At 34.9% G+C, this 22,470-nt stretch overlaps 1 protein-coding gene across 15 annotated transcripts in view; it reads right to left on the bottom strand.

Annotated features, from left to right (window-relative positions):
* Nucleotides 1-439: 439 nt before the first annotated feature.
* AGFG1 (ArfGAP with FG repeats 1) overlaps nucleotides 440-22,470 on the bottom strand; it is a 78,707-nt gene continuing 56,676 nt past the window's right edge. For 2 of the 15 annotated variants that reach the window (XM_036074000.2, XM_036074126.2), the window contains exons 7-15: nucleotides 22,308-22,379; nucleotides 20,746-20,955; nucleotides 19,489-19,669; nucleotides 16,246-16,337; nucleotides 15,956-16,048; nucleotides 11,265-11,312; nucleotides 9,073-9,231; nucleotides 7,801-7,892; nucleotides 440-6,977 (exon numbers count right to left, since the gene is read on the bottom strand). In XM_036074000.2, the coding sequence (XP_035929893.1) occupies nucleotides 6,918-6,977; nucleotides 7,801-7,892; nucleotides 9,073-9,231; nucleotides 11,265-11,312; nucleotides 15,956-16,048; nucleotides 16,246-16,337; nucleotides 19,489-19,669; nucleotides 20,746-20,955; nucleotides 22,308-22,379 (1,007 nt within the window). In that variant the 3' untranslated portion in view covers nucleotides 440-6,917. The remainder of the gene's footprint in view (nucleotides 6,978-7,800; nucleotides 7,893-9,072; nucleotides 9,232-11,264; nucleotides 11,313-15,955; nucleotides 16,049-16,245; nucleotides 16,338-19,488; nucleotides 19,670-20,745; nucleotides 20,956-22,307; nucleotides 22,380-22,470) is intronic. The other 13 variants (XM_036074078.2, XM_036074118.2, XM_036074091.2 and 10 more) reach the window with 11 other exon arrangements.

The raw sequence follows: 22,470 nt of genomic DNA, 5'->3' as shown, positions 1-22,470 counted from the left end.
AATCAGAACTTTTAAGTTATTATCCAAACCTTTTCTAAGGCAAAGGGAATGAATTTTGAAGAATAAAATACACGGTTGTGCCAAAATATTTTACTGTAGTAAATCTATACCGTTTCTTTTTAAATATAAGGTATATTCTAAGCTAATGTCGATAAGGAAAGGTGCAACACCAGCAAGTAGTAATAGAAAATCACCCCAAAGTGCACTTTTAGAAACTTCCAGAGTCATGGGTAGGGACAATGGAAAAATTAAAAGTGCAAAATGGGTATGAACTTGCACAACCTTTCAATGACTGACTGAAAACCTTCAAAGTTCAATTAAAAAGCACAGGATTTTTCAAATATCTTAAGATAGTCGATTTGAAGGACTCCCCCGCCCCTTAACTGAAAGAATTTTCTAAATGGAAGCGTAAGATAATAAACAGCTGGTGAGCCTCAAAGTTGAATGAGGTCTGTTTTATTGAGTTTCCAGTCAGGCAGGGTCAAGACTTATCTTCACATATGCATAAGGACGCTCTCAATTTTTAATGTTTTTAGTAGAAAAATCTATACAAATACTCTTCAAAAGGGACATCCATATAATGAAATCCTGCAGCCATTAAAATAATGAGTTAGAGCTGGATGTGCTACTATGTAAAGAAAACCAAATTAAATAAAAAGAACCAAGTTACAAAATTGTACATTTAAAATAAAGGGGGACAGCAAGAGGACTATATATGTATACAGAGGCATATGAAATAAACGATAACATTTCTGAAAGACTATACAAGAATACAAGAAACTATATTCCCCTGGGGTGCGGGAATGAAGTCACAGGAAGGAGACGAGATGTAATTTTTCACTTTATACCCTTTATATATTGCATAATTTTTAAAAATCATAAGCATGTTTTATAACACATAAAAAAAGTTAAAGTCTTTAAAAAACCTGATTGTACCCACAGCATTCTATGAAACATTAACTGTATAACATCAGTTTACAATCCTTTGCTGCCATTTATTTAATGGTCATTTAGTCAAAATTAGAAGGCTCCTTGGGTGTGTGCTTCCTCTCTCTCTCTCCACTCAAGATTAAGGGAAAATATTGAGAATTTAGAGCTTAAATCTTAACCTCACTGATTGAACTGTGACTTGGATGACACCTAGTCAAGATTCTAGAGAACCAATGACAAAATTAACTTAAATGGGCATTTTAACCACTAATTAAAATATTTTATCCAAGATCACTTTTCCTTTTTACAAGAGCCTGAGCCACAAGATTTCTCTTTTCATTAAACTCCACAGCCCTTTGAGTTGGACAAGCACAGATTCCAAAAACATAATATTTTAACACACGTTGAATTCTTATGCAGGGCTAGAAAATAAACAGAATATACAGATGCCAAAAGTTTGAAAAGAAACACATTCTTAGCAAAAGTCTTCACTGGAAATTAATACCATACACTCAAATCCTACAGGACTCCAAAATCAGAACAATGAGGTTTCGTAAGAACCCTCTTACCCAGACACGGGATTTGCCAACTCGAAGGTCTTAAAATACATTTGAATGTTTGAGGCTAAGAAAATTGGGAGTAGGAGGCCAGTGGCCACCTTAAGCGTGCATGCTTTAAAACTATTCAAAAATCCAAGTTCTTAAAACACTGTGCTGGTCAAACAAAAAACTGCAGACAGAATTCAGGGTGTATGTCATGACTGTGCAAGCCTTATCATTAGCACAATAACTGGACTTTTTAATACCAGGGTTCACAATACTTGAGTCTTTCCAGATTAAATATCACCATGCCCCGTCCACTTATTAAAGTGAATTAGTGTCCAAATGCTTGCTGAATTAACAACATAAACAAAGGGCTCCTCAAATACTGGATACAGTCACCAATGAATTTAATGAACAAGTTGTACAACTGTGAGCGCTGCACTGGAGCTGGCTTGCAAAGGCTTGGGAGCCTGGTGCACGTCTCTTTCTAATTCCAAGTTTAATGACATCAGATTGATAGGTGACACCAGCCATTGTGAGAGTATCTACACCACAAATATCAGTAAGCAGTACCAAACAGGGCACTTTTTCATGAGAAAAAGTCTCATCGGCACAACACTAAGAATTACATCTTGGTCATATATTCACTTGTTCAAATATACAATGCAAAATTTTAATTAATGACATTATAATGTTCTAAAATATACAAAGGAAAATTTAACTAATGAGGATGAATTTCATATAATAGGCTAACTTAACACAAATTTTAATAATGGCATCCTTTAGAAAGTAAATTTTAAAACCACCTAGAGCACAAACCGTATCAATAAAAGATGGAGTGTTTCTCACAAAATAGGGATCACTGTAATACTTCAGATGCTTCTTTAGTTTAAAACAAGCTCCACTAATTACCCCATTAATTAACTTGTAAAGTTTAAATAAAAGCCTAGTGAATAAACTGTATTGATTTCATCAAATTATGAATGGAACTCAAATTAAATAACTAAGTTTTATTAGGTATACGGGATATAGAAAGTAACTCTCCTGGAATTTTAAAAGACTTTTTTTACAGGGCTACTTACACATAAATGTGACAGGCCTTCAATCCAACAATGAAATATTTGCTCTCCAGAGCAAAAGCTCTGTCATTAGCTTAGCCTCCCTATGCCTTGCCTTCTTTCATCCTTAAAGTATGCATCCACTTTAAGGATTGTATAATACATGAAAAGCACTTAGCAAGATTCTCATACATTTAAAGGGCTTAATAAATCACACCCCATAATACCACCACATACTTTGAAGTCATTACTTTTTAAAAAACGTATCTTCACAACGGTCTCCTAGAGATTAATTTTCTGATACAAGTCTGAGACTGTTGGTGGAGACCAAAGATGAGGTGAGTCATTCTGAACACAAGTTCAGTGAAGGAGCACAACACACGGACGGAGAAGGCCCAAGAAGCAAGGCACAGGGCCCGCCTGGGGATGGAAATGGAGTATTAGCTCAAAAAAGCCTATTTTACAATATGCCAACAATAGCAGTAACAAAGCCAGAGTTTGTGGTAACTAATTATTGTAAACTATCTTTTAAAGTCACTTCAAAAGAATTTCAAAGCATTCTGTTTAAATGAGAAGCAACAGCAAGTGCTCTCTTTAAAGATGAACAAGGTATAAAAAGCCACTGGTGGGAAAACCATAGGAAACCTCTTTCTAAAGAAGTAAACACATTCCTTTAAATTGTAATAGCGGACTTCCTGGAGGGTAGTGATTTTTTTGTTAGAGAAATCCACTTTTCATTAAAAAAAATTCTTTAACTATAGCTAAAATTATTAGCTATAAACATGAGAGAGAAGAAACTATTCATTTTGAACTTCTCTTCAGCAAAGCATTTTTTCATTTTTAAAATAGCTATTTGATAGCTATTAAACGATGACACAATTTCAAAGTGGTCGGAATAGTAAATGATTCCAAAATAAACATCAATAACCATGAATCAGAACTGGTAATATCCTTGAAGGACATATTCACCAATGTCATCATTATTAAAACAATTTCAAACAGAAATAGAAAATCCAGAAAACAGTATTAAAAATGTTTGCCGTTTCAACCCAACGTTCCACTTTTCCCACCAAGCAAAGAAAACCACTTGGAAGTTCAAGGAGCACTATGTTTACCCTACAACCACACACTGTTATTCTGGAAAATAGAAATTTAAAGTGTAGCACAGTGGTTTTCAAAGTGTGGTCTGAGGACCTCTGAGAGTCCCCAAAAGCCAAGCGTCACAACTATTTTCATACTACTACTAAAATGTTATAGGTCTGTCTCACTCATGAGTTCACAAGCACACAGTGGAGTTTCCCAGGGCCCGCATGCCACGTGACAGAAAAATCACTGTGATGCCAAGGGAGCAGGAGAAACTCACTGCTTCTCAGGCCAGGTGCAACAGAAATGTGCAAAACATAAAACAATGTTCTTCTCATTAATTAACTGCTTTTGGAAGACAACTAGTTTTTATTTAAAAATGGCATTTATGTTAACATGCAATGGGTTTATTATTGTTATATTTAAATGAATAAACACGTTTTTTAAGTATCTCAGTATTAATTTCTAATACAGTAATTTCTGATAGATAAAAGCTACATAAACAAAAGCTCTTTGGGTATCTTCAGTAATTTTTTTAAAAGAAACCAAAATGTTTGAGAACTGTTTGAGTGCTACCATACAAAAGCAGCCAGTTAGCATCCTCCATTTTCCCAACTTCCAGGAACTGTACCAAAGGTGTGTGCTGGGGGCTAGGGCAACGCACAGGTAAAGCACTGAGAGGCTTCTTCAAATTTATAAAAGGAATTATTTTAAGGAAGAAAGTGATTGCCTAAAATCTCTTGTCACAAAAATGAGAATAAAATATGCCTTTAAACTGTATCAACAATGTTTGCCACTCTAAAAGAAAAGAAAATTCTCCTTCCAGAGCAAAGACAGGAGAGAAGATCTGATTCAACCAGTAAGCCAGAAAATTTGGAGTTCTTCAGCCTTGTCCTCCTCTTCAGTACTCAACACAATTCTGATGGGTCTATATAAAACCAAAAGCAAATCTGAATATGAAAGTCTAACAGAAGTGAATTTAAATCCACATTAAAGCTGGATCACTTTTTAAACTAAGGATTTCGATTTTATAAGCACTCATTTAAAGTAAGTCAATAAGAGTTCTCATTTACTTACAAAGTTCAAGATTTACCCAGAAAAAAAAAAGTCTTTAAAATTATTTTAATAACAACCGTTTAATTTACTTATTTCTTAGATGGAAAGCCTGGTAGGTTATTTGGGTAATGGCCTACAATTATATAGTATAACTTTGTACATATGAATTGTACAATCTAAAACACAGAAATTCAGAGACATTTCTTAAGCATTCCCTCCATGAAAAAAGGGCTGGAGAGAGACCCCCAAACTGTAGTATTTCAAGGTATTTCAACCCACACATCTAGACCTCTGCAGCATTCATTCAATATTAAGAGAAGAGGCATAATGTTCAAAAAGGGGCAGAGATTTCCCAGTCTTCTTGCTCATCAAAATAGTTAAGATAAGCCACACACTGAGCTGGAGATGCAATGGGACAGCAAGGCTTTACCAAGTCCGGAACACTACACAGACTTTAAGACTGTGTAAAAACTCATGTAGTCACCACTGGAAAAGGTATTCAACACAAATAAAATGTTTGAAGAAACTGATGTTCACTTCTTTTAATACCAAAACTTTAAAATAATGTTTAATCATTGTAAGGTAAAACTTTCCAAACACGTATTACATTTGTATATGTAATTTTACCTTTTCTTGATGACACAGAGTCATAATACCAGACTATTATCAGAACATGATCTAATACAGTGATGTCCTCTAGGCTGGCCTGGCTGTCCTTACACTAAATGGTCGACAAGTTTTCATGGTTTTTCTATCTCCTTCCAAACCGTCACTTCTGAACTGCTAATATGCTAGGGCTGGGAAATCCAATAATCAAAATTTCACATAAAAACAAACATATAGAGACCTTGTGACTTATGCGGGTTGCTCAAAGGCATTTAAAAAAGAATTATTCCAAGTTTCTCAGTTGTGTTCTGTACTGATGAGACTGCTAGATTACATCTTGATGAATGAGGCATTACTGTACATAAATATTTAAACAAGTTCATCTATTAACAAAAAGATATAACTAAACATTAGTATCATTGCCTTTTTAAACAAAGTATTCTATAACTTTAAGGTAACACTGGGTTCCAGTTTGTTTCCTCCAGAAATGAACATAAATAAATGTCCTATTTTAATAATATCAGTTTGTCCAAACAAAGGGGAAGAAAAAAAAAAACTGAGGTGCAATCATGTCACAGTTAATGCATGTCTGCTTCCAATACATTCAAAGACAATATTTTTGTTTAAAAATCAATAGTTAAAATAGGACTTCTGCAGTCTGAGAATTCAAGATACTTAAAAAAATTTGTAAATACACATACATGCAAATTCTTCATATATACAAATTTTCACAAAATTAAGAAGTTGCAAAGAAATTAGAAGGATTATGGTGAATCTGACAAGCTACATTTAAATGCTTTACCACTGACATATTCCTGAATATAGCAGTCATAGTAGTTTTAATAAATTTTCTACATGGCCTTTTTTATAAAATTTTTTTCTTTTAGACATAAAAGTTAGTCACTAGAAGTCTTCTGAAATTCTAATTTAAGAATTCAAGATGTTCTCAATTCACTACTCATATTTTAAGGCCACTTTGGTAAAGGCATTGCAGCAAGAACACAAAAACAATAGCATATTTTCTAATATTTATTTTTTTCACCTGCAAACTGTAGCAAAACATGATCAGCTTTATTATGCAGACAGGTATCCCTCTACATTTTTAAAGAATTTAGGTATGTATAAATAGAAGAGCTCTTTAGAAAGGAAAATTCAAGAATGAATAAAACCTTCCAATTTTGACTTTGTAACTTTCCAGTAGCAATGGTTAAAATGATTTTAGGTCGTTCATTCCAAGATATATGACAGCACCTTAGAAGTGGCTGATCTATTTCCCCAGTAACATTTCTCACAGAACAATGTGTTAAAGTTACAAATACTGATATGCACAAACAGCTAATTTCTAAGAAAAATATGTACAGTACTGCAGCATAATGAATGTGGCATCTGCAATAACTTAATATTAGCCAATTTTTAATATACATGATACCGCTACCTTTTTCTGCCAATTCACAGGTTACAAGTTGTTACTGGAGCCCTCTGTTTTGCACATATTACCTGGTGTTTAATACACAATGCAGGCTTTTTAAAGACTTCTCTTGTGTTTAAAGCTCAGATCAGTGAAACAAGACAACAGTGCAAGAGGCGGAGAGATGTAATGTGACCACGTAAAAGTTCGTTCCAGTAAAGTGTCTATATAAGGCTATAAGAAAGGATTGGTTGATGAGCTTCCTGTTGGAAACTGTCCTGTTGGTGCACCAGTCTAAAGGAAAACATAAGACAATAAATAGACAAGTAAGAGTGGTATATGTGTGAAAATATGAAAAGATTAAACTTTGATTAAATCTTATTTAACGAAACTATTCAAATTAGAAATTATTTTGTAATTATTAGCAATCCTATTTACTCATTATCGTTATTAGCAACTGATATAATAAAACTATTAGGTGTCAGAAACTGTGTTATGGCCTTTAATATCCATTATTTCATATAATTCTCCTCACACAATCTAAGAAAATGCATTTACGATTCAAACCAAATCTCTGACTCCAAGCCCTTTTCACACAGTTCACTAAATCTATAGCTTTTCATAAAGCATTATTTTGACAAGAATACAGAAAAGTTTCATGCTATAAAATAGCTTATTTACTGTCAATGCTTTGATTTGCAACTGATTAATGTGTGTGTGTGTGCATGTGTGCATCTAAGTCAAAAAAGGATCATGTGTGACGGCTGCCTCAATCTGTAAAATTTTATACTGTCACATCAGTAGAATAGCAAACGGTATCTAGGAGAGTCACATCTTGCTTTTCCCAATTTGCAAATAACACACAATTTATAAAGTGCTTAAAACTGCATCTCACTGGCGCGCCTGGGTGGCTCAGATGGTTAAGCGTCTGCCTTTGGCTCAGGTCATGATCCCAGCGTCCTGGGATCGAGCCCCACATCGGGCTCCCTGCCTGGCGGGGGAGCCTGCTTCTCCCTTTCCCTCTGCCTCTCCCCCGCCCTGCTCATGCTGTCTCTCTCTCTATCTCTGTGTCGCAAATGAATAAAACCTTAAAAAAAAAAAATTGCATCTCACTTACCATAAAAGGATTACTAGATACTCCAGCAGCTGCAACTTGACCAAAAGGGGTTACCACTGGCTTTGTTTGTCCAAATGCTGCAAAACCTGCACCTTGTTAAAACAGAACCACCAATTATAACCCATACCTTTCAGAGACAATCTGATCCTTATAAAGCCTAAGGAGTTTCAGAGAAATTTCTACCAGAGCAACAATAGTAAAATATCAATGTTTAATTGTTGAGTCTCATGCTCTTTCAAATACCAGAGACAAACTTCCTGTGGCACATGTAACAGAGCTTTCCTACAGCTTCTCAGAAATGGTTACTTCTGATTTGTCTCAGCTATGTAAGCTGCTGACGTCTGAACTAACAGATGACTTGTGACTATCTGAGACGGACTGTGAGTAAAACACAATGGCTTCATGTGAACAGCACAGTATTTGTTAGGAAATATTTCATCATTATGGCTCTGCCATGGACCTTATTTCCAAATTTTTATCTAACCACAGACACTAAAAAATACACACACAATTATAATTTAAGAATAATCTTCAAATCTAGGGACTTTCAAACTTTACCAAATAAGCTTAATGGGTAAAAAAAAAAACCCTGGCCTCTAGAACAAGTAACAAACTCTGACCACAATACAGTTACCTATTTGGAAAACTAGCCTATGTCTCCAACATAAATAAATAACTTCTACAAAACAGCAGATCCACAACAGCTTTCTGATGCAAAACAAAAACACTCAAGGTCTACAAAGTTTTCTTTTAAAATCAAGAGGCGTATTAAAACATACAAGAGAAATTAATAAGAAAGAGAGTTGGGGGGGCCTGGGTGGCTCAGCCGGTTAAGTATCCGACTCCTGATTTCAGCTCAGGTCGTAATCTCATGGGTCTGAGATCGAGCACTGCCTCGGGCTCCGCTCTTAGCAGAGTCGCTTCAGGATTCTCTCCCTCTGCCCCTCCCCCAACTCATGCACAGGCGCTCTCTCTAAAATAATTAAATAAATCTTTAAAAAAAAAGGAAAGACAAGACACAGGAGATTCTAAGAAGGGGTATTCTTTAGACAGTCTCTGATTTCTCCTAAATCTATAACCTGGTCACAAAAACTTACCAAAGCATTCGGTTTTCTAAGGCCCAAAGCAAGGCAGGCGTTTGTATTTCCATAGTAAACGTTTAGCACAGTGCCACAGCGTTCTCTGGACAGCCTTCACGCCCCAACATACAAGGTTATGATACATAAAGGGTATCTGAAGTGGACTTACAGCTAGCCAAGTGCTAGATCTTACCATTGGGCTGTTGAGAAAAAGCTGTCTGTTGAGGGAAAGCTGCCTGGGCCGGGAAGGCAGGCTGCTGGAAGCTGCCGCTGAAGCTGGTGGGAAGACTGTAGGAGGCGGGAGTCCCGAAGCCCGCGGGCATGCTCATGGAGGCGGTGCCGAAGGTCGCGGCTGACAGGAAAAAGCAAGGGCTGGTCACTGACACACAAGGAGCAGGCTCTGCTCCTCACACCACACTACAGAATGATTTCACTTGAAAACACTAAGTTGTACACCAAAGGCATTTTAAATTCCAAAACGCTAACAAAGTTAGTAATAAGTTTTAGCATCATACAGTGTAACACAATCTATAAAATGTTGTTCTGCTGAAACCCAATGACCAGAATGACACTAATAAAGCTATCATATGAAATCACAAGAAAACTCAAAGTAATTAAAAGCCTAAACAGCAGTCAAATTTAAAGCCCATCATCATGCAAGTCACATGTATACTAATAACATTTCTGCTTTTAGTTTTGTTTTGCTATATACAGTAAAATAGCCAAAAATTGAAGTTTATCCACTGAATTGTCTGCTATAACGTAGTAAGTATGTTCCTGACAAAAAAATTTTAGAACTTCTAAAAAATAGTTCATTGAAGATAACGAAACTTATAGGAGAAACAGAGTTAGAAGCAGGCCTCTCAAAACCTATACAGCTTTGTAACCAGAGGCCAAAAGGGGGGGGGGGGGGAGATGGCTTTCCCTAATAAAACCACTAACACAATTAAAAGAACATGTGAAGTTCTTAATACATCAATTCCAAAAGAAATATATGGACCACCATATCTTGTTTGAAAGATAAATAGACTGCTTTGGATAAGGGGTTTAAGGTTAGGACTCCTGAGGTACAGAGATTAGGGCAAAATGCATAAAGACTGAAAAGGTAGTGAAATAAGCATTCTTAGAAAAGATGGATGTAGGGTGAATTACTGCTGTGATCTAGGCTGCACTGAAATCAGTGTGTTCACAACAATCACTACACGTGTGGCGTGCTGCCATCATTCGCCCACTTATGCATTACTTATAACCTAATCTGCATCACAGAAGCTCATGCAGTAGGGGCGCCTGGGTGGCTCAGTAGGTTAGGTGTCCGACTCCTGATTTTGGCTCAGGTCATGATCTCAGGATTGTGAGATCGAGCCCCACATCGGGCTTTGGGCTCTGAGCAGGGTCTGCTTAAGATTCTCTCCACCCAACCCCCGCCCCAGCCTCTCTCTTAAAAAAAATTTTAAAAGAAACGCATGTAGTAGCAAAACAGTATACTACTTACTGCTAGTGAAGATTAAAAACAGAACCTTATGAATGTATGTTCTAGAAAAAGTCCTGGTAAAGTAAGAGCCAATAATGGTGCTTTTAAGGAATACTAGCAATTACAATAGAGAAATATTGTTGGCATGATGCTATCAAAAACATGGTAATTCACTGATTTTGATTTAAAAAAAATTTTAATTTACCAACTTGCTCTCTGACTTAAGGCACAGGAATTATTACTAAAAATGTTACACAGATTATATTTTATTAAAAAAAAAACCCTGGAAGTCATGTTATGGATACTGCCCAAAGTAATCTTATAATCCTATTGTTTATAACAATGCAATTTTTCTCAATGAACCTAATCAGAATGCCGAATTTTTTGATATTACGATTGATGAGAAAACAGGAGAAACAAGCCACTAGGAAGCCAGTGAATTAAAGAATAATAAGCACACTGCAAGGGAAACAGAAGGGTTTCATAACAGACAACAAAGCACTGACAAACTTTGACAAATCACTTTTTAAGAAAGCACTAAAAAGCGAAACTTGTATACAGTTAGGCAAAACCAAACTCCATGGAATAATGTGGTAAGATGGTTTGGTTTATCAAAAAGGTGTCAAAGTACTATGAATTCAAACTCAAGAAAAATAATCAAAAAAGCTATTAACATTCTAATGTGACCATGGAGGTAAGCAATAATGCTTTTCAGCATTAAAACACAAATCACCACAATTTTCATGTAACTTTAAATATAATGTAATCCCAATGCCACACATCCATGCCCACTCCATTGTAAAACATGGAAAAAACTTAATTCCACATGCAGGGATCCAGAACACTAGCAGAAGCTTCCACAAGCAGGTAGACAAATTGCCACACAAATCTAGGTATCAGTTGTGGCCACCTACCAAAATGAGCGTGAGGAAACACTTGAGAATGCATTGCTCCAGAAAGGCCTTATGGAGAGCCATAGAGAGACCAATGTCAATTAACTTACGGATAACTATTGTCAAAATAAAAGTAAATTTGTTTAATTAAAAAGTCCTAAAATTAGAATACACTGTTACAAAGTGGGTAGCATAAAAATACATAATAAAAACATATCCACAAAGTCTTTTAATTTCAACCACACTGATGACACTAATATTTAACCTGTTTGAAATAAAGGGGAAATTAGAATAATAAATACCAGAGAAATAAATACCAAATGAAAAAAACCATTTATGAAACCCATTTTTAAATAAACACTAACATTTTTTTCATGTCAAGATACAACTATGTCCATAAAAAGACTTCGTAGGCCTCAGGAGTTACACCCTATGCTATTCATAGGATTATCTAAAATGACCTAGAATCTACCTTTTGCATCTAAAAAGTCAAATCTTGCGGAGAGCACCTGAATGATGTTTGATTGTTTACAATTCTGCACTAACTAGAAATTCATAAAGATAACTCAAGTGAACTAATTAAGTATGATAAGGGGAAAATTATTCAGTGTAAATCATTAGAAAGGTGGGCACAATTTGCAGTTTATAATGTAATGGCTGAAAAGAGAAGAGAAAAATGCATCTCGTGTAAATCTTACCGGGCATAAATGAGGTCAGAGGGGTTACACATAAATATATGTAATGAACAGAAAACAAATTTAGGTTTGTAAGTACTAGAAATTTTTTGTTTGTTTTAACCATCTGGAGTGGAAATGTTTCTAAAATATATGTCCATGCATTTTAAATTAGCATACTTAACCAATTAGATGTGGAAAAACAGAACTACTGAGAGATTAGAGTGGTTAGGAGTCTTGGTTCTGTCATTTTCTAAGTACAGAAGGTTATTTAACTTCTAGAAGCTTCCATTTCCTCATTTGCAAACAGGAGGCAGAGGGAGGGATAACAGTACCTACTTGACAAAGCTGCCATGAAGATAAATTTAACAATAAATTTTTAAAAAGTGCTCTAAATATTCAATGGATATATTTTCCTTGCTAATAACTTTAAAAGATGTATACTTAAGAGATACATCAGTACTGTGTTCTGAATTCAACAAAAGGGTTAACTGAGGAGGAAGGGTTCTATAATAAATAAGTTAGGTCACTCTATGTTTATCTCCTTCTTAAAATCCGTAAGTCTCTTGAGAAGTCCTGCACTAAGAGTTAAATGGTTTATACCAGCGTTTCCCATATACGTTTGGCCCTCTTCCATGGAGTATTTGATAACATCTCAAGAGTCAAGCTCTACAAAATACACTTTGGTACAAACTGACCTTTAGTCAACAGTGACTGAACCAATATGAACTGCCGTAACCTCAGTCCGCAATAATGATGCCCTCTTAAGAAGCTCTAGTCCTGGGCTGCTATAAAACTTTAGACTTAACAGCTTTTTGAGATATAATCCACATTATCACACTATCTGTCCACTTAAAGTGTAGAATTCAATGCTTTTTAATATCTTCCCAGGGTTGTAAAACCATCATCACAATCAAACTGTAGAACACTTTCATCTCCTCCACCCGCCCCCCCAAGAAATTCCATACCTATCAGCTGTCACCCTCCCTCTAACCTCCCCTCCTTTCTGTCTCTACAGATGTGCCCATTCTGGACATACCACATTACAAATGGAATCACAGGTTATACATTACTCTGTGACTAGCGTCCTTTAGGCTAATGTTTTCAAGGTTCATCCATGTTGGAGCATGTGTCAGGACTTCATTATGGTTTATTATCAAACAAAGTTCCATTGTATGATTATAACACATTCAGTTTATCCATTCATCAGCTGATGGACATTTTCGGTTGTTTCCACTTTTTGGCTATTATGAATAATGCTACTATGAACATGTGTGTACCAGCTTCTATGTGGATGTACATTTTCATTTCTCTTAGGTTATATTCTTAATGAGTGGAATGAGTGGAAAGAGGAAACAGAGCTGGTTTAGAAGTGTTCTGGGTACAAATATAAGATGAGTCATTAATCAATTCTGAAAGTTTAAGGCAAACCCATCAAATCGGTCTCCACCTAGGTAATAAAACTAGGAGGCTGGTCTAGATGCTACTATTATTCTTTCACCTCTACATTTCTATTAAGTTTATCTCCTTGAGGGTGAAGAAAATTTTTTACATCATTCATTCATTAAAATGAAGTTAGGGAAATAAAGACTATTCATTCCATAGCAAACGACAGAATTATAAGAGAATTTCATAATAACTGAAAACTGTATTAACTGTTAGGATTTAAGGCCTCAAAAGCTCTGTAAGAAAGAATGCTATTATAGAATCCTGAAATGAAAAAGGTCTTAGGCCATATTGGCTAATATCCTAATGAAGGTTTCTATGTAACATGGTGAAAGAAAATTAAAGCCCCAAAGCTTTATAAATGCAGAAGAAAAATGATTATTAAAATATGTATTTTAAGAAATAAACATTATCAGTAAAACATTTTAAATTTTGCAAAGAACTACTACGCAATAACCTCCTTCAAAAGCTACCTCAAATGGAATTTAACAAAATACCTGAAAGCAACAAAAAATATTTCCTAAAGAATATTAATTTTGACATTGGAAATTTCTAAGCATAGTATATTTATCAAAATACTATTCATATTTCAACTTCAATAGAAACATAAGTAGTTAACATTTACTTTTAATCATTTGTGTAACAAGGTGATCAATGTGATAAAGTGGTTTATAATGGAAAAAAATTTTTTACCTTGAAATAAGACTTTGTGGACACAATTTACCTTTCAATTGTGCTTAGCCTAATACTAAAGATCACCTTATATCATCTGAACATACATTGTACCTTTTACATTCTTGTACATCCTATGTAGATCCTTAACTTTAAAGGACTTTCATACTCTACATAAAATAAGCAAAAAAAGCCCTTAACTCTAATAACAAACCAATTTGGAGGTACAGTCATGAAAGGAAAATAATAGGAAAGATTTACCAACCATCTAGGATAATGCAAAGACCACGCACAGTGATTTGTATCATCTAAATTCTCACAAAAACCCTGCCAGTTGGAGAATATTGTTCACATTCTATAGAAAAGGCTGACAATAAGGCTCAGAGAAGTTAGATCAATACAAGCTTAGTCAAGGTACAATCTGAGTTTCCATCCTTCAGTTGTCAGATGGGGTTATAAAGGCTATAAAAATTGCGACAGTATCTTGCAAACAATTTTAAACACTCAACAAATGTTAGTACATCTTCCTAACATCTTTACTCTACTCTACTCATATACAATTAACATTTAAATTAGGATCACCTAGCATGTAAATACTAAATCAGCATCTGAACACAAGTCTGGCTGTACCGAAAACATATTCACTTAACTTTTCTGAGCTTCATTTCCCTCAGCTGTCAACGTGTATTTGATGAGAGTTAAGAGGACTAAATAAGACAATGTACAGAATCCTATGTGCCCAGAGACATCTTACATATTCATTCCACCAAGTCAAAATAATGTGCTAAGAAACAGAAACGTTACATGTATCGTAAATGATGAGTATTTCCATCCAAAACACAACAGAAATTAAATCACTGATTAGGTATACCTGAATTAAAACAAACTTTTTAAAAAAATTATGTGAAATTAAAATACTTATTAAACATCTATTATGTGAGATACCAACAAATTATGACTGAAGAAACTCCTACTACCACAATTCCTAATCTTGCCAATGACACGGATTTGCTAATAATTACCAATTCTTATGGCACAAATTATGTTACAAGCACCTTACTCTTTCAAGATTTCACATCAATATATGCTATATGCTTAAAGCTTTAGTTCTAAAATTATTGAGACACGTACACAAAACAAAGCTGGCCTTAATGGGTTTCAAGCTATACCACATTTATTTGCTGACACCCCAAGATACTGGGAAACAGTTCTGGTGTTCAGGGTGACAGGACAAAAATCAAAGAGGCGCAATACGAAAACTATGTGGCTGGCTTGCAGCATGAACCAAAAAGAAAAAAGGGAAGGAATAAAGAGGATTAAAAAATTATCAAGAGAAAATATTCAAATATTATATCCCAATCAAATCAGGTTTGCACAACTTAAAAAATGTGAATGCCCTAAAAGAGAGAAGCACTAGAAAAGACCTAACTGCTAAGACCTCATGTAACAAAGCTAATGCGTTTTTTGCCATCTCATGAAGAGGAAAACACAAACAAAAAAAAACTTCTCATAAATTTTTCCTATTAAGCTTGAATGAGTAATAACCAGTAATTCCAAAACCAGACCACCAAATGAGTCAGAATTACTACATTCAGAAGTCCCATCTCGGTCACAAAGTGGCTGCATGGCTCTAAGAAGTCTCGCCTCCGTGCTTGGGCTGCCTCACCTGAAGAACGAAAGCTGTGACTGAGCCGTGGGGGCCACTAGAGAACTGCTAGGGTCCCTCTCAAATATGAAAGTCCAGGATTTTATAAACTTTCAGCTACTGTACACTTTACGGACAAGCTCTTCCATCCACTTCCCATTCACTACAGTAAGAAAGAAGAACTTTATTTTCTGATGTTCTTCCCATGGTGTCTTTGCAATAAACAGACAGCTTTTCCAAAGTTTTCTGTTCTATAATCCATATTTATTTCCTACCTGTTGCTCCTCTGGCATTGGTCTGAAATGGATTTGTAGAAGATGCCACAGAAGGACCAGCAGCAGCAACAAATGGATTTGTGGAAGGCGTAGCTTTAAAAAATTACAAAAATACACTATAAAATCCTAATATATTTGTATTCAAGTATTAAAAATATTTATGCATACATTTATGAAGACAGAAAATTAGAGCTTTCTGGTAATAAATTGTTGCTTTCATAGCCTTCCAGTATTCCTAAGAAAATGCAATACAATATACACAAGCTCTTTATAAAAACCAGTCTATGTACCAGAAACACTACCTCCAAAGGGAGCAGGCACACTGGAAGAAGCAGGCTGTGTCTGTGCCGAAGCACCCACTGGCACTGTTCCGAAAACACTGCTGGAAACAAAAACAGAAAGAGTTCTTTTTATTTTTTTTAAAGCAAGGGTAATCAGTCTACAGGGTGGCCATAAAATGTGGAAACAGGTAATACTGAACATACCATATATCATAGCAGTTCTTAAACTTTACATCTCAGGACTCATTTACATTTTGAAAAGTTACTGAGAACCCCAAAGAGTCTTTGTGTAGATGTGCTGTATATTAATAATATGTAGAGTACAGAAATTAAAACAGAAATTTTTAAAAATTTCATCCTTTTAAAATTAACCATAAAGCTATTACATGCTCACATAGTAGCATTTTTATGATAAAGAATTATTATTTTCTAAAACCAAAGGAACTTAAGAGTCACAATGGTATTTCTGCAAATCCCTTCAATGGCTGCCTTAACAGAAGATTGTCCTGTTGTGATACACTGTTTAAAGTATAAGAAGAAAAACTGTGCTCACAGACACCTAGCTGAACAAACTAGGAGAATCTGACGAGACTGAGCACATTCAGGGTGGTATGGCTGTAGACAAACTAGGAGAATCTGAATAGCTTTTTCAGGTAACTGAATACTTTCCTTGGTATCATACCCAAAATGACAGTGATAGTTTACTAACGGTTAGATGCAAAATGGAATCTGAAATCATATCAATGAACTCCTTTGCACTCTACTGAAGTAACACCTACTAACCTATCTTGCACTTTAAATGAATCTTTTACCAATTTTATATCATTTGGAAAATATCTGATGCAAATCTTCTAAATGTCAACAATTTCTTTATGTAAAAATCAAAAATTTACATTCATTAATATCACCACTCATCTTATCAAAAAGTAATGTGAAGCTGTCAAGCTCATGGTGGAGCCAATAAATTTTCTAAAATTCTAATATTTGCTTGGAAGTATGAATTTTATCAGTTATTTTCCTTAAAGTGACAGACTTAAATATTTCATTTTTGAGAAAATGTCTGCCAAAAATCCAAATCTGAATAACCATGGTATGTCAGTCTTACTTTTAAGGAAAACCAGTGTTCCATAAAATAACCAGTGTTCCATAAAACAATGGATATATCCATTATTATATGTGGCTGGTTCATTCCACAACTCAAACAACCACACAAGCCGACTGCCCCCAAGTCACCCACCGTACTTCAATATGCAGCAGAAACTACTTGATACATACCTTACTTGAACACACAGAAAGTTAGGACATTATTTAAGGATCAATATTTAATAAAATGAGATTTTTTAAAAAGATTTATTTGAGGGGCACCTGGGTGGCTCAGTCGGTTAAGCCGCTGCCTTCGGCTCAGGTCATGATCCCAGGGTCCTGGGATCGAGCCTCGCATCGGGCTCCCTGCTCAGCGGGGAGTCTGCTTCTCCCGTTCCCTCTGCCTGCCTCTCTGCCTACTTGTTCTCTCTCTCTCTGTCAAATAAATAAATAAAATCTTTAAAAAAAAAAAAAAAAAGATTTATTTGAGAGAGAGAATGGGGGGGCAGAGAGAGAGAGAGAGAAAGAGGGAGAGATCTCAAGCCGACTCCCCACCCAGCTCAGAGCCCGACGTGGGGCTCCATCCCACCACCCATGAGATCATGACCCAAGCTAAAACCAAGAGTCGGACGTTTAACCAACTGAGCCGCCCAGGCGTCTCAGTAAAATTAATTTTTTTTACGGTTTCATCAAGAATATTTGTTAAAATATATAAATAAGTCATAGGGAAGTAATGTACAGCACAGTGACTATAGTCAATAATATTATAGTGCACACTTGGAAGTTATAAAGAGAGTAAATCCTAAAAGTAAGCTCTGTATAGGGACGGATAGTAACTACATTTACATGATCATTTCACAATATACACAAACATCAAATCATTATGTTGTACACCTGAAGTCAATGTTATATACCAATTATACCTCATTTAAAAAAAAAAGAATATTCATAAGAAAGACTATTCACAAGTAAAACTGAAATGTGTGGTGGTAAGAAATATAATGACTATTAGATGACTACTAGTACAGTTTGGTGTCGTGGTCTTAACTTGTGCTAAAGTGCTGGCAAGTTTTTACTTGTCACTGTTTTTGCATCATCAATACAAATGTCAAACACTAAAAACACAAATAACCTGTCAGAATTATTGTGAGTATCATTTGAACTTCAAAGACCCCTTGAAAGGGTCTCAGGTACCCCAAATGTTCCATGGACCACACTTTGTGAACCACTAATACACGGTAATATAATATCAATAAACCATTTATGTATACCTATGTTTCCAGACTTTATGGTCACCTTGCTATAGATCACTATTATATATGTCTAACACAGACAATCTTAATGAAACAAGATATATATAAATACTCTAAACTTTATTCTTTGGATTTATTTTTTCCTGTTTGGCATATAGAAAATTAACTACTGGAGAGTCCAAGTAGTTAGTGTTACAATCCTCCCATTTCTCTCTAGAAAAGATGCTAAAGGGAAACAAAAAGCTACTCAGATAACAGAAGAAAGAAGAGACAAGTCTGCAGGATGGAAAACAAAGAGACGGATAAAGCACTGCATGGTAAGTCACCTATACTTCTGCATCTGTTTCCTTCAGAAATGTAGAAGTTACAACTATAAGAGTTTTTAAAGATCTATTGCTGCTATAATGTGTTAAGACTTCCTGCTGCCAAGAAGTCCCTCACATCAGATATATTTGAACACAGTTAAGGACATATCTATGTGTTAATACTAGTAGGACACTGACGAGATACAGAATTGGGTCTTGGATTCTCTTGCAAACATTTCTAAAAATGTTTATTTACAACTAAAGCTACAACATGTTACTTACAGTGTTTAGTCTTCATGACTAAGATAAAAGTATCTAATTTGCTAAATGGATTTTCTGCTCAGTATAAATAAATCTGTATATAACCCCTCACTCTGAGATGTGTACATACTCTCAATTACACTTTCGTGTTCAAGGAAGAAAAGTAACAAAAACTTTGATTAAATAAAAAGTCAAGGATATTTTAATTAATAAATTAAACTCAGTTTCTGCAAACTACAAAAATATTCAAGAATTTAAAAAATATGTCCCCAGTCATTATTTAACATTATTATTCAGAGTTGAAAAAAAAGATGCAACATGAAGCAGGAACATTGACTGAGACAAGGTACCTGCTAGCATTACTTGTGGAAGTATATGCGTTACTGGAAGTGGCTGCAGAGCTGAAAACGCTGTCTAGTTCTGCCAGGGCTGCATATTTGTCTGAGGATGCACTCGACTGACTGGGAACTGAAACCACAGAACCAACAGGAGCTTTACCTGCGGTCCCAAAGCCACTCCCCTGATCACCACCTATAAACGAACAAAAACAAATTACACTGAAAACTTAGTTATGCTTTCAATTTATCAACCACATTTGCCATGAAACACGTGTAAATTTAAAACCGATTTAAAGCTAAGTAAATAAAGAGACAGGACTCTACAGTCTTACGTAATAAACTACCTAGAAACCATCGGACAAGATTAGTTGCTACTGGTACCACTGCGGTAGAGACAAAATACTGTTTCTGTAACAAAAACGAACACTCTGTACCAATAACATGTCTAGCTTATGTATAAAGAACATATTCTCAAAGTGCTACATTAACGTCTCCAGAACAGGTGATTCTCATTCAAGTGAACATACAAGTTTATAAAATGCTAGACCCAATGTGAACCCATTAACAGTATCGTTTTGCCAGGGCTGTCCATGAAAAAATTAGAGACAGTATTAAGAGGAGACATTTACACAGCACTTATCATGTGCCAGGCGCTGTTCTAAATGACTGAGATACAGTAACACATATGAGTTCAATGCTATTACTACCCGCATTTTGGAGCTGAGAAAGCACGGTCAGAGATCAGGATGCAGACTCCAGTCCAAACACAGACCTCTGCTGTTCTCAACCACACTATGCATTTTGAGAGGCAAAATACTGGGGCTTAAGATCAAAACCAGGTATAAAAATACACTGTAAAAATAATGGGTTTGGTTTTTTTAAAATACCAACATAGTAATAGTAAAAATAGTTCAAAACGAATATATTACAAAAACCACCATATAACCCTCCAATCAGCACTATTAATAGGATATGTTGGCCCTCTATGGCCTTCCAACAGTGAAGCATGCTTTCTAAGACAAAATTCAATTTTGTCAATTACTTTCTTTTAAAATTAGAAGTCTACAAATAGTTTCTAGGCCTTCCAAAAGGCCTATTATTGGATTATTTCACATTCAAAATATGGGAAATAGTCATGAACCTTTAGTATAGAGAAAATTTCTTCACAACTATGAAAAGCATAACGACCTTAAATTGTAATAAATGCAACCAAATCTAGAGGACTGTTTAATATACAAATTTGTATTTATTTTGTTTAAAGTTTAATACCTTGCCCAGCACTGAAGATATTGTCTAAATTAGCAAGTGCTGCATATTTGTCTGTAGTCTGTAGACCAGCTTTGTTCGTTGAAACTTTACTAATAGCTGATGCTGTTTGATGACTCTGGGAAGTATTGAAGGTTCCAAAATCAGCACTGGAGGATTTGGGGAAGTTATCAAAATGAGCAAAATTAGCATTTACTGATCCAGCACTTCCACCTGTAACAGAATAAACAAAACACTTGAAATTTCTAGACTTCTCCTAAAATCCTTTGATAGATTATATGATTTCTTTCTTAATTAAGTGTTCTATAAGCAATTCTACTGGCAAAAGGCATTTAATTTTAATCATCTACACAGGACTTTTTATAATTTGAGAAACTACATTTTCAAAGGCCCTGGCAACATGCAGGGTAACAAGTTACTATGTGTAATTATCTACCCTCAAGTAAAGACTATAATTCACAGAAGAGTAACACCTTGCTACCGGGTTTGAGACTCAGTTATTTTACAAACTATTCAGCTATCTATATACTATCACCTTTTACTAGTTCTCCCTAAATGGACTCCATAAGCAAGACGCAAAGTATACTATAAGCTCTTGTAGCTCCAAAAGAGACATGGTTGAAACAAATCCCAGGGTAGAGATTTAAAATGTTTAAGATGTACTATTTTGAGCCACAATATCTTAAAAAGTGGTCTTTGAGCTTTAGGCTTATTTTACTTAAAGAGCTAATATTTAATTCCACATAATAATTTAATGTACATATAATATCATGATTGTCCTCAGTAAAATCATGCCCTATTATATAGTTTAAGGAATAAAAATTATAGTACACAATGTATAATCTAAATATCATACCAATTTTTTAATTTATAGATCACAATTCACCTAATGGTCACTAATTCTGCTAAGATTTTAAAGACTGTTCTATACTCTAGAAACTTCCCTGAAGTACTATCAAAAGACTAAAGCCAGACTATTTCTTTCTATGCTTTTGATGCTACACTGTTGGTATTAGCTCTTTACACCTACATATTAGTTTCAGCAATCAAAATAGTATATACATATACCTATATATTAAATGATAGCAAAGCACAATTACAGATATTTTAAAAAACAGAAAGATACAGCCCTATTTTAAAAAAGAGAACACAAACACTTTACCATCAATTAGTATTACAGACATTGTAAAATTTATACTGATAAAATTTCTTTCAGGAATTAAACTCCAGTTGTTTTCAATCAAAACTAAGTAAGGTGTGTTGGTATTTAACACTGTGATCTGTTACAAGTAGCTGGTGAACAAAATATGTAATACTAAGCTTTCAAAATTTGTATGATGAAATTTACTTCAAATTATTAAAAACTAAATTATTAAATCAACTCTTTTATTGTATACCACTGTGTTCTCTAAATCTGAGTTTAGTAATAGTGAAGAGAGAATAAAAGTGAGAATTTCAGAATGATTATCATTAAGAGATGAGTAACATTCTATAATTGAAAAATCCATGAAACGACATAAAACGTACAAATTAGTAAAAGATGCCTACTTGACAACAGAACTTACTGTTGGAAGCCTGGAGAGGAAAAGCTGAAGTAAATTCACCAAAACTGCAGCTAGATGAAAGCATTCTAAATGCTGGACAGCCAGAAATTATGTAAATGATGGAATTTAAAGAAGAAAAAAAAAGAAAATTGAAAGAAAAGTCTTTAAGACAATACACAGAGTT

The sequence above is a fragment of the Halichoerus grypus genome, chromosome 4 (genome assembly GCF_964656455.1).
Source record: "Halichoerus grypus chromosome 4, mHalGry1.hap1.1, whole genome shotgun sequence".
NCBI classification, from domain to species: Eukaryota; Metazoa; Chordata; class Mammalia; order Carnivora; family Phocidae; genus Halichoerus; species Halichoerus grypus.
The sequence above is the reverse complement of the archived record's forward strand: the minus strand, read 5'-3'. Positions and strand labels throughout refer to the sequence as shown.